Below are 13,500 nucleotides of genomic sequence, written 5' to 3'. Positions count from 1 at the left end.
ATAACAAGGGTCCTTAGCTTCTCTGCATGAATAAGCTCATGTGAAGCAGTTAGCTGGAGTGACGTAAATTGTGTGTGAGCATTTTGAATAGCTTCCAATAAAAGAGAATATTTGGACTTAAAGCATGAAGGTAAGATAAACAAAGAGCTAGCCCTTTCAAAAGACATAATGTGGTCTTGATCATAGAATTGATGAACCCATATTATACCGCGCTGTCTCCAGGATTTAAAAAAAAAAGGTTTATTATTGATCAAAATATTTGTATTATGCCAGATAGACGAGGTAAGGAATGAGGTCAAGAGAGCAGGCGGTATTATCTTGGAAGTATGTTTGAGTATAGGGGTAGAGATAGATTGCGATGTACGTGTAAAAGAAAGATACTCCTGAAATGAGAATGATGAAAGGAAGGATTTTTCAAGCAGAGCCCATTTGGGAAGATATGTATTAGGGGTCAGAAAGCCATTTTGACGCTTGGTGTAAAAGGAAGGATTTGTGATAAATAGGGAAATCAGGAAAATATACCCCACCCTCTGATTTTGAACGAATCAATTTTGAGATAGACATGCGTGATTTTTTGGTGCTCCATAAAAAGGAAGATAAAATGAAGGTGAGTTCCTTAAAATATTTGGAGGGTATGCACAATGGAATATTAGAAACTGTATATAAGACTATGGGGGAAAGCATAATTTTAATGGTGTCCAACTGTCCCCACCACGATAGATAGAGGGGGTGCCATTCCATTGTTAAAGACGACAACTTTTGTATGCAGTTTTCCATACAACGGGAGATTGTCTCTGAAATGGTCGGGGTAAAGAGTAAACCTAAGTACTTAATGTATTGGGGACTCCAAGTAAAACCTGAAGTGACTAAATCCGCACCGAGAGTGTATTTGGTGAGGGGCAAAAATCTCACACTTATCTTTGTTTAACTTATAACCAGAGACAAATGCGAAGGATTGAACTTCTGCTAAAAAAGCAGGAAGAGAAGTCTGAGGATGTGATAAAAAGAAAAGAACGTCATCAGCATATGCTGCCATCTTGACAGTGGTGTCCTTAAAAGTGAACCCATGAATATCAGCATTTTGATATTCATGGTTCCATATCAAGATTAAAAAGAAAAGGAGAAAGTGGACATCCTTGCCTGACGCCTTTACGTAGGTGAAAGTAAGAAGAGACGTCACCATTTGCTGATAAAGCTGCCCTAGGACTGGAATATAGAAGAGATATTAGAGTAATAATCTTTGGGCCGAAACTAAACCATTGAAGTACCCGGAAAAGATAAGGCCATTCAACTCTGCTGAATGCTTTTTCAGCATCCAAGGCTATGGCTGCTAGAGGATGAGAAATATGTAAGGCTTTAGACAGAATATCAAAAAATAAACGGGTATTGTCCGTAATGAGGCGCCCTTTAACAAAGCCGGACTGTTCTGTGCCTAACAAACACCTTTCAAACTTGGCATGGGATGTGGGGGTTTAATACCTGGTCCTTCGGACTGTGAGCCCTGGAGGCATATTTCAATCTCCTCTCTCCACTGATTACCTCCCCTCTCCACTATACACTGCCTATTCACATCTCCCAAAGTGTTGCCCTCTAATAGGGTTGTAGTTCATGGTGGCAGTGGCTTAGCAAGAGCTTTTGCCACCCGAGGCGGTCCCTGAGTTTACTGCCCAGTGACAGTGGTGGAGGTAGGGGCGGTGGGGTGAAGGGCGGAAGTCGACAGACGACGACGAGGGAAAAAAAATGTTATGAAGAAAAAAACGTACCTTGCCCTCGCCGCATCACCGAGTCGGCGATGCGGCGAGTACAAGGTAAGTGGTGTTCTTTTTTTTCACTCGACGTCTGCCGACTCATACCCACAGCTCTTACCTGCACCTGCTGTCACTGTTAATGCCTCTTATACAGACCAAAAGGCCCGCCTCCACCTCAGCAGCTAGATCTGCTCCATGGCCACAGAAAATTGCTCACCTCATGTGTAGTGCTGCCTCCCTCAAAAAAGTGCCGCCCGGGGCGGACAGCCCCCTCTCGCTATGCCACTGCATGCTGGCATCCATCCTTCTGTGCCCCAGTGTGAGGAGGAGCCCTATGATGAAGCAGGCCATCCGTGGGTGGACGATGCCTTGTGACCATTAGGCCACTCTAACCTACAAGGTCAAAGGGAAATCCCTGGGTATGCACTATAGCAACTACTTATTATGTTGCTATATAGGTTCTAACCATTCATACGGCCATGCATTCTAGCATTCTAACACGGACATAATTCTCCAACGGAAGGGAACACTAAGTAAAGAGTTCCACACTAAAAAGTGAACGCTCACAATCTGTTTATTTTTTATAAACTCAAGACCGCTGGTTACACAAAATTACACAAAATTCGATTAAAAATCCAAAGAAAATTCTTTGAACAAGTACAGTAAAATTTAAACAAATAAATAACAATTCATTACACAAAAGAAAAACACAATATCACAGTCAATAAAATGATGCAACACAGGAGAAGAATAATCATCACTAATACAATTCATACACAGATAAATCCTATTCACCAACCCCCTTACACTGTGGCCTTAGTATACTCCTGCCACTTTTCTAGATCCACTGGCCCTTTCTTAGATGTTGCATTATTTTAGAACCAATATAGAACCTATATAGCAACATAATAAGTAGTTGCTATAGTACATACCCAGGGATTTCCCTTTGACCTAGTTGTCATTGTACCCTGTTCCCTGGTGACAGTGGGGTACTCTCTCTCTTATTCACTCTAACCTACAGCCTGGAGTATTCATGTTCTGGTGCACATGGACAGCGACACACAGCACTGGGACTTCTATAGCTATGGCATTGACCCTTGTAAGCACTTTATAGGCACTTAAAGGCACACAGAACAGACACTTGCATGCACAGTACTGTCACACATGCCTACTGGTACATAGTGACACGCACAGTGCTGACACGTATGCACCCACGCTGCACCGACATTCCTATGCAACGTACTGACGCTGTTTCACAACTGTACTGTAACAAACACAGACGCTGCGCGGACAAGAGTATGCACAGCACTGGTACGTACTACTCTGGTTACATACACACCATACACATCACACACAAAACCACACACACACTCAGGTGGGAAGAGCAGTGAACACGTCTCTGCAAAAGAAAAAAACAACAGGATGTAAAGCCTCAGTTGTCCTTATCAGGCTGGCATCAGAGCCCATGGCCGCTGCAGGACACGGCGAAGTAATCTCTGGAGCGACCCGTGACCTCCCACCTCACGCAGCCACCGTCCCTCGCTCTCCCCCTGCGTGTCATCACTCCCCCGCCTCTCTGCATAGGCATGCAGCATCACAGCATTGCAAAACGCTTCCATGCCGGGACTGAAAGCAGCACACAAGGACGGACGGAGCCGGCCTACACTGCTCTCATTCCCGGCGACCAGCCCACCTCCACGGGGGTGGCGGTGGGAGGAGGCGGGAAGCTGGCGAAATAGTACAGAGGAAGAGGTGGGCTGAGAAGGATGGGTCATTTGCGGCGTGGGAGACCAGGTAAAAGGAAAGACGCGAGCCATTCACTCCATTAGCATATACGGCGAAGGGAGGGTGCCGCAGGGTAGGGGAGACCCCCCTAGGCGACGAGAAGAGGGAGTGGGGGAGGTACAGCGCACCAGACACTCGCAGCTTAAATAGAGGTGAGGGGACAGAGATGGGGTGGCAGGTGAACGATATAACAGGTGTGATAAGGAAGAGACACGCACACTTCAGCCCTCACAGGTCTATTGCGGGGAATGCAAAGGAAAGAGACCCCCACCCCGTATGAGGATACAGGCTGAGGGGATAGGTGACAGGCAATAGCCCCCACCCCATAAGATCACGCACAGGAAAGGGGAGGCAAGAGGAGCACGGTGATAGCACAGTGTCCCCAGACTAGGATGGATGGGGGGGGAGATGGGGGTAGAACCGTCTCCCCGCACCTCCCATTCACATAAGCGGATGTAAAGGAGCATGGGAATGTGAAAGGGGTAACATGGAAGGATACCATAATTCCGAGGATTACCAATGAGAAAGATAAGGGACCCTGGTGGCATGTACCACAGCCTCGAGGGAGGGGTCGCCCGCCTGTCCCCACCTTACCTCCCTATCATGGTGGAGTGCTGCTGCACCGCCGCCTCCAGCAGCCTCTCCAGGATGGTCCATTCGCCCATCGCTGCCGCGGCCAGCGGCCGGCCGCGCTCCAGACCCCTGTGCCCTCCGTGCTCCGGACCACCTCTCCCGGCCGTGCTCCGCACCTCTGCTCACTCACACGGCCGCTCCTCCTCCCGCGCCCATCATCCTCTCCAGGAAGTCAAGAGATCCCCCGTGCTGCCCATCACGACCCCCCTCCCTCGCCGAGCATCCCGACCGCCCCTTTCCCTTCTGCCGGCAGATGCGGGGTGCTAGTGTGCACGGGGGCGGGCAGGTAGGGGCCGGCGGCGCACCGGCAGCGCGGGCTGTGCGCGCAGCATGCTGCAGCCTCCGGACCAGCAGCACTGCCTGTCACAAGCCAGGATGCTGGGATGGGCACGCCAGCCAGCCTCCCTTCAAGGAGGGGGATTAGCGGCAGACTCACTTCCTCCCCACCTCACTACCTCCTTTCCTCGTTAATCAGGATCAGTGCGCTCAGATCCGCGGGGTGGCAGCCGATTGGTTGGCACGTATTTAAGCTGCTTTTTTTTCTTCTTCTTTTTAACCAGAGCCTGGGCTGTTAAATGAGGGAAAGTTTTGGAGGTGGCCTGGGTCCCGAAGATCTAGATCAGTTACAAAGGCTATTGTGCTTTATTTATATATTTACAATTAATCACACCTTGTGTGAATAATAAAACAGTCTTCTATCGGTACCTGGCACAGGAGACATCTTCAATGGTTGTGGGTCCCTCAGCCAACACCTACTTAAGGACCTCTGGGGGGGGAAATCTAGTAGTCGAAACTTAAAAATAAAACCACAATTTAATGACACATTTCCACATGTGGGGTCCTGGGTATGGATGCGGTTTCTCCATAAACGCTGGTCCTCATTCCAAGTGGCCTGTTAATGCCAGTTTGTTTGGAAATAGAAGTTCCATCCGAATTCAATACAATCCTGTCTAGCATGTGTAATTCCGCAGGTGTTTCCAGGAACATATGCACCTGGTACAATTAGTCCCTAGAAAATGGCACGGATTTGGGAATGACATGCAGAGATTGGTGCAGAAACACTGATTTCTGAGGGGTACCAAAGAGGTTACTTGTAACTGTGTGGTATTTTCGCATAAAGTAACTGACGATACCCTACATTATTGGTAAATCTGTGTATGAAATTGCTGCATATGTCAGATACTGCATTGATGCAGCACAGATGGTTAAATAACAGAGTTTTTGTTTAAGTTGCCCATATTGCACAGATTCTAGCTTTAGATAGCAGATCTTTCTCTCCGGTTAAACAGACATTAAGAGAATTATTGGCTTCATATACAAAATCTATCTTAGTGGCAATGCAAAAGCTAACCCTGCAGTTAAGGAGATTTTATGGTCTCAGACTTGAATAAGGAACACTAACACACATTTCCTGGATCTTACATGTTCTGCCCTGGACAGCAGGTAGCTATTTGATGACAGATACTGCATGGCTTCGGACAACAGATAGAACAGCTATATCTCTGGCGACCCGGATATCACAGGCTAGCAGCAGAATGTGCCCTCACGGTATAGAGATTTTAAAGGCCAAAGCTGTAGACAGTGGAGCTATAGTCCAATTTCTAGAAATTTTAATGGCCTGGACCACTGCCAACCTAGCTATCATTTATGCTACATAGACACACCTTATCAGGTCAAGCTGTGCAGCGAACATGTGTCCTAGGTTACATAGAGTGTACATCCTATGGTCGGGGATTTAGACTTTTTCATCCGATTACGCAGACTCAGACTTTCGGCAGTAAAGCAATCCCTTAGGTTACACATATTATACACCTTTAAACAACCATCAGCAAAGTTGTGCTCAGTTGCACAGACCCACCAACAGCAGTATCCCCACGTTTTTGATATCTGAGAGGAAAGTGATAGTTCAGGCTGCTAAGATTTTAAAGACTCATGACAGCAAAGATGGCTTCCAGGCCACTCATCTGGGAAAAGAGCCAGCGTCCTGGGAGATGCATGTTAAATGTGACTGCCTCAGGACTGGGAAAGGGAACATCATTCTGCGTGACAAATCCTTAAACAGAAATGATTCTACAGCAGCTGACCCACTTCCAAAATCGACTAACAGGTAAATACTAAAGATAAACAAATTGGTGTCCAATATCTCTTAGGCAGCTTCCTTAAAGAGTCCATATACCGACTGGCATCAAGAGCTTTCAGCCTCCAGGGGGTGCTGGACTCTGAATTTTGTAAATGTGATCCAAATGGAAAGGCCAACATGTTTTTCAGCTCATGGTTACTTGCCAGTTTTCATGTAGGTCACGGTGTAGCAGTGCGATATTCCTCCACAAAAACAAAGCAGGCGTCGCAAATAAGGCAGCTGTGTAGCTGCTTATCTCAGACAAAACAGGCGTAGCTCACGCAGCAGAAGTGCAATTTACTGACACACACAGAAGAGGCACAGTGTGGTCAGAAGCAGTGCTAATTTCACTCACCAGCAGAACAGACACAATACAGGCAGAAAGCTAAACAATGGAGCAGTGCACTTCCCAAATCATATAATGACCAATAAGGAAGCCCAATCAGTGTCTTCTTTGGAAAAGACTTTATTCAGGTTCACCAGACATGATAAGCAAACATCAGCCAACGCGTTTCGTTCGATTTCCGAACTTCGTCAGGGCATATGTAATGTATCTTAACCGACGTATATTTAGTGCATGAACGAGATCCAAAGTGATCATGTGCAAATATGCAGTCAGCATGCCAGGGCGGCCTCCATGTTAAGGGCTCTCCACCAATATTCTGCCACAAGGGTCCGGGCGTATCGGCAACACCCTGACGAAGTTTGGAAATCGAACGAAACGCGTTGGCTGATGTTTGCTTATTATGTCTGGTGAACCTGAATAAAGTCTTTTCCAAAGAAGACACTGATCGGGCTTCCTTATTGGACATTATATGATTTGGGAAGTGCACCGCTCCATTGTTTAGCTTACGTTTGATCCCGGCAATCACGGGTCGCACCCCCAACGGCAGGTGCAGGAGAGGATAGTGCACACCCTCCCATCCGATTTGAAGCTTAGACTTCACTTTGAGTACGCTGTCAAAGGCTTGTGCGGCACCTGGAGTCCGCCGTTGTTCTTCTATATCCTCACAATACAGGCAGCAGTATGCTTGCTTTCCTCACATACAGAACGTTTTGAAAACATGCAGCAGCAGTGCAAACTTACCCCACGTACAGCACAGGACATGCAATACCAGTGCACCCATCTTTCATAGCAAGAACAGTTACAGGGTGCGTGGCTGGACTGCCAACATCCTTCACCCAGAAAACAAGAACAGTACAGGCAACAGCAGTGCAAGCTTCATAATCCGAAAAGGCACTGTGAAGGCAGCAACAGGGTGAACTTCCTTCAGAAAGAGAACAGGCACAACATTGGCAGAAGGAGTGAGTGTATGTGTCACACACATGAAGAGAAGCACATCACAGAAATCACCTGTGCAGGCACCCATTACGCATAGACCGCCATTGGCAGTGCAAGATTCCGTCACAAACAAGGTGCAGACAGCAGCCAGGCACTTCACACACAGATCAAGCACCCGTTGGAGGATCGCCACCTTTTAGTGGTTGAGGGGCTTGCAGGTCTCAGTGACCTGGAGACCTAATCCAAAGGGAGCTTAGGGTCCTGGCAGTTTCACCCAAGCCGGACAGGTCAATGGGTAGAGAGCAGATGAAGCGCAATCCACTGGTCCTCAAGGTTGGGGTTGGGAACAATGCTAGCTACTTTGTCCCATAAAGAAGCATTGGGTATCGAAATAGCAGAAGCAGAAAGACCTACTAAATCTTCTGGGCATGAGGGACTTTCAGAGTCATTGCAGGAGACATGCATGATTGACAGAAGAAACTACTGACAGAAATACAGAAGTTCTGAGTGCCAACTGCAAGACCAGAATTGGATTCTGGAATGTACAGATTATGTGTGACACAGAAAAGCATGAGATGAGGCCAATATCACCTGGAGGCAAACTGTAGAAACAGAAATGAAGGACCCGAGCCACACCTGGAGCACCATAACAGAACCTTGGCCAAGAAAAACAGAATTGGAGGTCTTTTGTTATTGATATACATGCCACCATACATAATGGGCAATAGTAGTAGTACAGATTAAGCAGGAGCAGTGCAAAGCTCCCTCACACACAGAGATCGTTTTTTCCGTCCAGGCCACAGTAATGCAATACTTGAACAGTGTGCACAGGAATGAAAGAAATGTCTGGGAATTAGCCGTGAAATTTTTCAAAATCCTTTATTAATCAAATTTTATAAGCGGTTCACAAGAAAAAAAGTTCAGCCAACGCGTTTCGTTCTCCAAGAGAACTTCGCCAGGGCTTCTCAGAGAACTACCCCTCTTGAAGGAGAGAAAGCAAAAATTTGCATGCGCTGTAAGTGAGAGCGTATAGTATATGCCCAGAGGGAACCGAGTAACCGATAGTAATTTTTAAAATAATAGGATTCAAAGGATGGTAACGCTCCAAAGTTCACAAAGGGAATCCAAAAAGGGCTCCTCCCAAGGGCAGTGGTGTAATGAGTCTTAATGTGATGAATTTTATAAAGTAGTCACGGTCCCATTTTCATTAAAAAGACATCCAATAAAGCTCTTCTTAAAAGGCACCCAAATGAGTCTCTTTGTGGGTGAGCAATACATCTGAAAGGTAAATTAGTAGAACCGTTGTGGATTCTCCAGGCAATAACTCTGGAGTGAAAAGGGGGAACTAACCCAAGGCCGAGATCGGGCTTGAGGAAACGCAAGCCAGCATCAAGCCTCTCTGACTCATTATGACAGTGTCTTTTCAATGAAAGCAGCACCACTCAGCATCTGGTCACCCTATCAAATGGACACATAAAATGATGGACCAGAGTCAAATTGTCTCCTAGTTTGAAAAGTTCCTGTCTCTCTGGGTATGTTTATTCCACTAATAAACCTTACAAGTAAATGAACAACTAGTATAAAGCTATAGGCACCCCATTCATCTGCCTATTCTTTATCTATCATCTGACATAATTTATGGAGAAATATTTGAATTTGTTAATATTTCATCTATCAAGACTGCCCTTATTCACCAACTTCCCTTGCACTTTCAATTAATCAATCCAAATCCATGTATCTCTACATTTAATTCATAACAAAACAATATTTATTCATTATGAATCAAGACAATCTTCAAATTGCTAATTTGATTCAGCTATCTCCATGTTCCATCCATTCCCACTACTAGCTACCACCCATCCATGTAGTGATTTCATCAGAGAAACACAATAAAAATATAGTAATCTTTCAAATCAGTCAATTCCCACCCTCCAAACATCAACAGAACCCATCTATCAAAGCATTCATTCAATCAACACATCAATTTCAATTTATTGATCTAACAAACTGGTGATATGTCATTTTGAGACATTATTCAGATCATGCAAACCACCAATTAAGTGTATCCAATAACCAGACAATTTAATTCCACAAATCTACTCAAATAAATGAATCTATCAAAGCAATTTGCATTCCATCCATCCTTTCATCAAATGAATCAATCCAAAAGGTCAAATGATAAATATAATTTCACGATTAATCAAATGAATGAAAGCATGAACGTTCAGCCAAGACGCTGGCACCTTAGCAGCACTGTTACGCTCTTCTGGACTCAGGCACAGGCTTGACACACATTGGCAAACGGATATGCCCCCAAATTAACCAAAATAAACAAAAGGTGATGGGAGGATTGCTTGCAATAGGTTTAACGACTGCCAGACAAATCAGTGGTCATTACAACATAAACACCAGCAATATGATGAATAGACGCAAGACAAACCTCCAGCTACTGTCATGTAATATTAGAGAGTTAAATGACCCTCTCAAATTAGACATTTATTAGCATACCTTATTCACTATATATTGATGCAGCTATGCTACAGGAGACACACCTGACTACTAACCCACAGCCACCACAATGGTGGTTAAATGTAGAGGCTATAGAGCATTGTCCATATATTCTTCTTATGTCCATGGCACCACCATACTAGATACGCGGCGTATTCAATTCACCCTTCTTGAAATAACTGATGAACAAAGCAGATATAACCTTCTACAGACATTGATACGTGGCAGGCATATCACATTTATAAAAGTAAATGAGCCCAACATAGATGGTCCTGACTTTATACAAGAGATCTGGCATGAATGCACAACTTTAGTTCCACAAGCAGTCCTCTGAGGAGGGGATACCAACCTAATTTTAAACAGGAACATGGACCTCTCCCATCTAACGAGCCTTACACCCAACTCTGCAGCACAGGCCCTACAGAATGTCATTGATTCCCATGGCTTGATAGATATATAGAGAAATAGAGACTCGTCCACTCAGGATAGCACTCACATTTTCTCAGCATATGATACTGATTTTGATTAGATGAATGAATAGGAGCCCAAAATATTTGTACCTAGGTACCCTCTATGGATCACCCGCCACAGACTGATTACGATCACATCCACAATGGGAGCAACAGGGGTATCATGAAGTCAGACCGCCCCACACTCCATCAATTATAAACACTACTAGGCCTGACCTCCAAGAGCAGTCAGTCACAAACTTTTGGGACTCCTGGGAGTTATAACAACCGTTGGAAAAACCTTCCTTGTACAGTTCCATTCAACAATCCACAAACTGATTAGTCCTTGCTGCTCCAATTTAAAAAAGATTTGTCAATAACCACATCAAATACACATACCACCGTGGTACAAAACCTTCACATCAATGTGTATGCCAAACTCCACATATGAGAAATTGAGAAAAATGTGTGAGAAAAGCTATAAAAAAAGCACCTCACGTGCATAAACCCATGGGGCTGCTGGATGGTACTTGCCAGCATGCCCATGTTATCATCATCGGTTGCTTTCGTATCCTTAACAGAGAATAAAGTAAACAAGCATTTGCAATGCAATAGGTCTCGCATTAGGAAATTTTGAGCTATTGGTATTGTAAATGGCAAATATTTTATTTATGTGTTGTTTTTGAAAATAGCGAAATTAATAGCTTTGTCATTTACAATGCCAATAGTTTTAATTTTTGAAAACATGACACCTATAGCATTTAAAATGCAATATGTGTTGTATTTACATGACTTAGATGTATTAATATTACAAATAACAATGGCTTTTATTTTTTTGATAATTAATACTTGAATAAAAGTTATTGTCATTTATAATGGCAATAGCTTAAACTTTTGTAAATAAATTTTGGGATGATTACGTTCAGTGTATTTTATTGTGATGAAAATCCAAGAACAGCAGTGAAATATTAACATATTTTTGTGACATTTGTAATAAAGCTTGAAACATTGAGAGAACATATTAGAACCAGTTGTTGAATGGTTGCACAGAGTGATGCTGTGGCGTTCAGTGGTGCTGAGTGATGCTGTTGCCTTCATTGGTGCTGAGTGATGCTGTTGCCTTCAGTGGTGCTGAGTGATGCTGTGGCCTTCAGTGGTGCTGAGTGATGCTGTGGTGTTCAGTGGTGCTGTGGCATTAAGTGGTGCTGAGTGATGCTGTGGCATTCAGTGGTGCTGTGGCATTGAGTGGTGCTGAGTGATGCTGTGGCGTTAAGTGATGCTGTGGCATTGAGTGGATGCTGTGGCATTGAGTGATGCTGTGGCATTGAGTAATGCTGTGGCGTTGAGTGATGCTGTGGCGTTGAGGGATGCTGTGTGCTGAGTGGTGCTGTGGCATTGAGTGGTGTTGTGGCATTGAGTGGCACCGTGGCATTAAGGGGTGCTGTGGTATTCAGTGGTGCCGAGTGTTGCTGTGGCGCTGAGTGATGCTGTTGCGTTGAGTGATGCTGTGGTGTTGAGTGGTGCTGTGGTGTTGAGTGGTGCTGTGGTGTTGAGTGGTTCTGTGGCGTTGAGTGGTGCTGTGGTGTTGAGTGGTTCTGTGGCGTTGAGTGGTTCTGTGGCATTGAGTGGTGCTGCGGCGTTGAGTGGTGCTGTGGCATTGAGTGGTGCTGAGTGATGCTGTGGTGTTGAGTGATGCTGTGGGAAGGTAATAAGGAGGACAGATAGAGGGTAGGAAAGAGAAAGAAGAGAAGAGGGGTGAAAGAAGGGTTGGCGTGGAGATGCAGAATGATGAGGTGAAAGATCACTAAAGGGGTGTTGGACAGCACACATACCATCTGATGTACATATACATTGCTCTAAAACGTTGTGCTGATTGCTTTACTAAGATGGCTTAGCATATGGGCACTTGACCCAAGAGAGGGGCGCTCATTAAAATCACCTATTATAAGTTATTGGGTAGACCAGCATGCCGTTCACTATACAAAAGTTCTTTTGAATATTTGGGTGCTAAGATACTGCCAAGGTCACAGGTTAACGTAGCCAAAAATATGTTTGTTCAGACAGCACGACTTTGCCATGCACTGTCAGCATTGTTTAGCACTGGGCAGCTGCCCATGAAGAACGTGAAATTACATCAAGTCAAGGTAAACTATAGTGCGTGCTCAGAGTGATTAAAAAAGTGTCGCCAAATCTCATATTCGCGCCATGAGTGAGATTAAGCGTGACTCTGTGAGCAAACAAGCACTTTGAAGCATAACTCAATGTGTGTTCAAGTCTGCAGCTCCCAATTATTACGAGCTACATTAACAGTCCAAATGTTGTGCGCAACCATGTTAATAATAAGCAGAATTCCCAACACAATTGCATTGACTGCTTACCGATTTATGTGACCCATATGAAGCAATCCTCAAGGATTTGCTACGCCTTGTGCTGGCAACCGTCTGCAAAAAAGCAAGGGGATTCATTTGATCTAATCACTACAACATGTTATTAATGCTAGAGGGACCCGTGAGAGACAGGGCTTACCTAGCAAATAGTGGGGGCCTGCTCCTCCAACGTGCCGCTGTCCCTGCAGTTGGTGTCCATAGGAGTGTGTTTGAGCTGCCGATAACAAAACAAGCAATGGTGGAAAGCCCCACAGGGTATTTGACATGCAGTCAAGCAGTCTGAAAGATAGTGTCTTACTGTATTAATCCAAGTTGGCAAGATATCTAGCACACAAAGGACACTGGGTGGCTCAAGCATCTGGCAGGTAAAGCAAGTCGCGGTATCCATTATCTAGCATAATTAATAAACTGCCCAAAAAAGAAGGTTCGTAGCATTGAAAGGCGAGGTTGAGTGTCGGTGGAAAGAGCGGCACAGCAATGTGAGACACCCTCTGTCTTAACTGTGTGATTACAGTGGGCTGAGAGCCCCCACCTACCCACCCATAGCCGCGAGCTGAAATTGTCGCACTGGTGAAAAGCATCCGTAGGT

At 45.0% G+C, this 13,500-nt stretch overlaps 1 protein-coding gene across 1 annotated transcript in view; it reads right to left on the bottom strand.

Annotated features, from left to right (window-relative positions):
* Positions 1-4,255, bottom strand: part of LOC147692429 (gap junction delta-2 protein-like) — a 244,235-nt gene extending 239,980 nt beyond the window's left edge. Inside the window, exon 1 of the mRNA XM_086938634.1 lies at positions 4,128-4,255. Coding sequence (XP_086794760.1) covers positions 4,128-4,198 — 71 coding nt within the window. The 5' untranslated portion in view covers positions 4,199-4,255. The remainder of the gene's footprint in view (positions 1-4,127) is intronic.
* Between the last annotated feature and the right edge of the window lie 9,245 nt (positions 4,256-13,500).

Source organism: Lissotriton vulgaris, chromosome 9, assembly GCF_964263255.1.
Source record: "Lissotriton vulgaris chromosome 9, aLisVul1.2, whole genome shotgun sequence".
Lineage (NCBI taxonomy): Eukaryota > Metazoa > Chordata > Amphibia > Caudata > Salamandridae > Lissotriton > Lissotriton vulgaris.
Note: the sequence above shows the minus strand (reverse complement) of the source record. Positions and strands in the feature narration are given on the sequence as shown.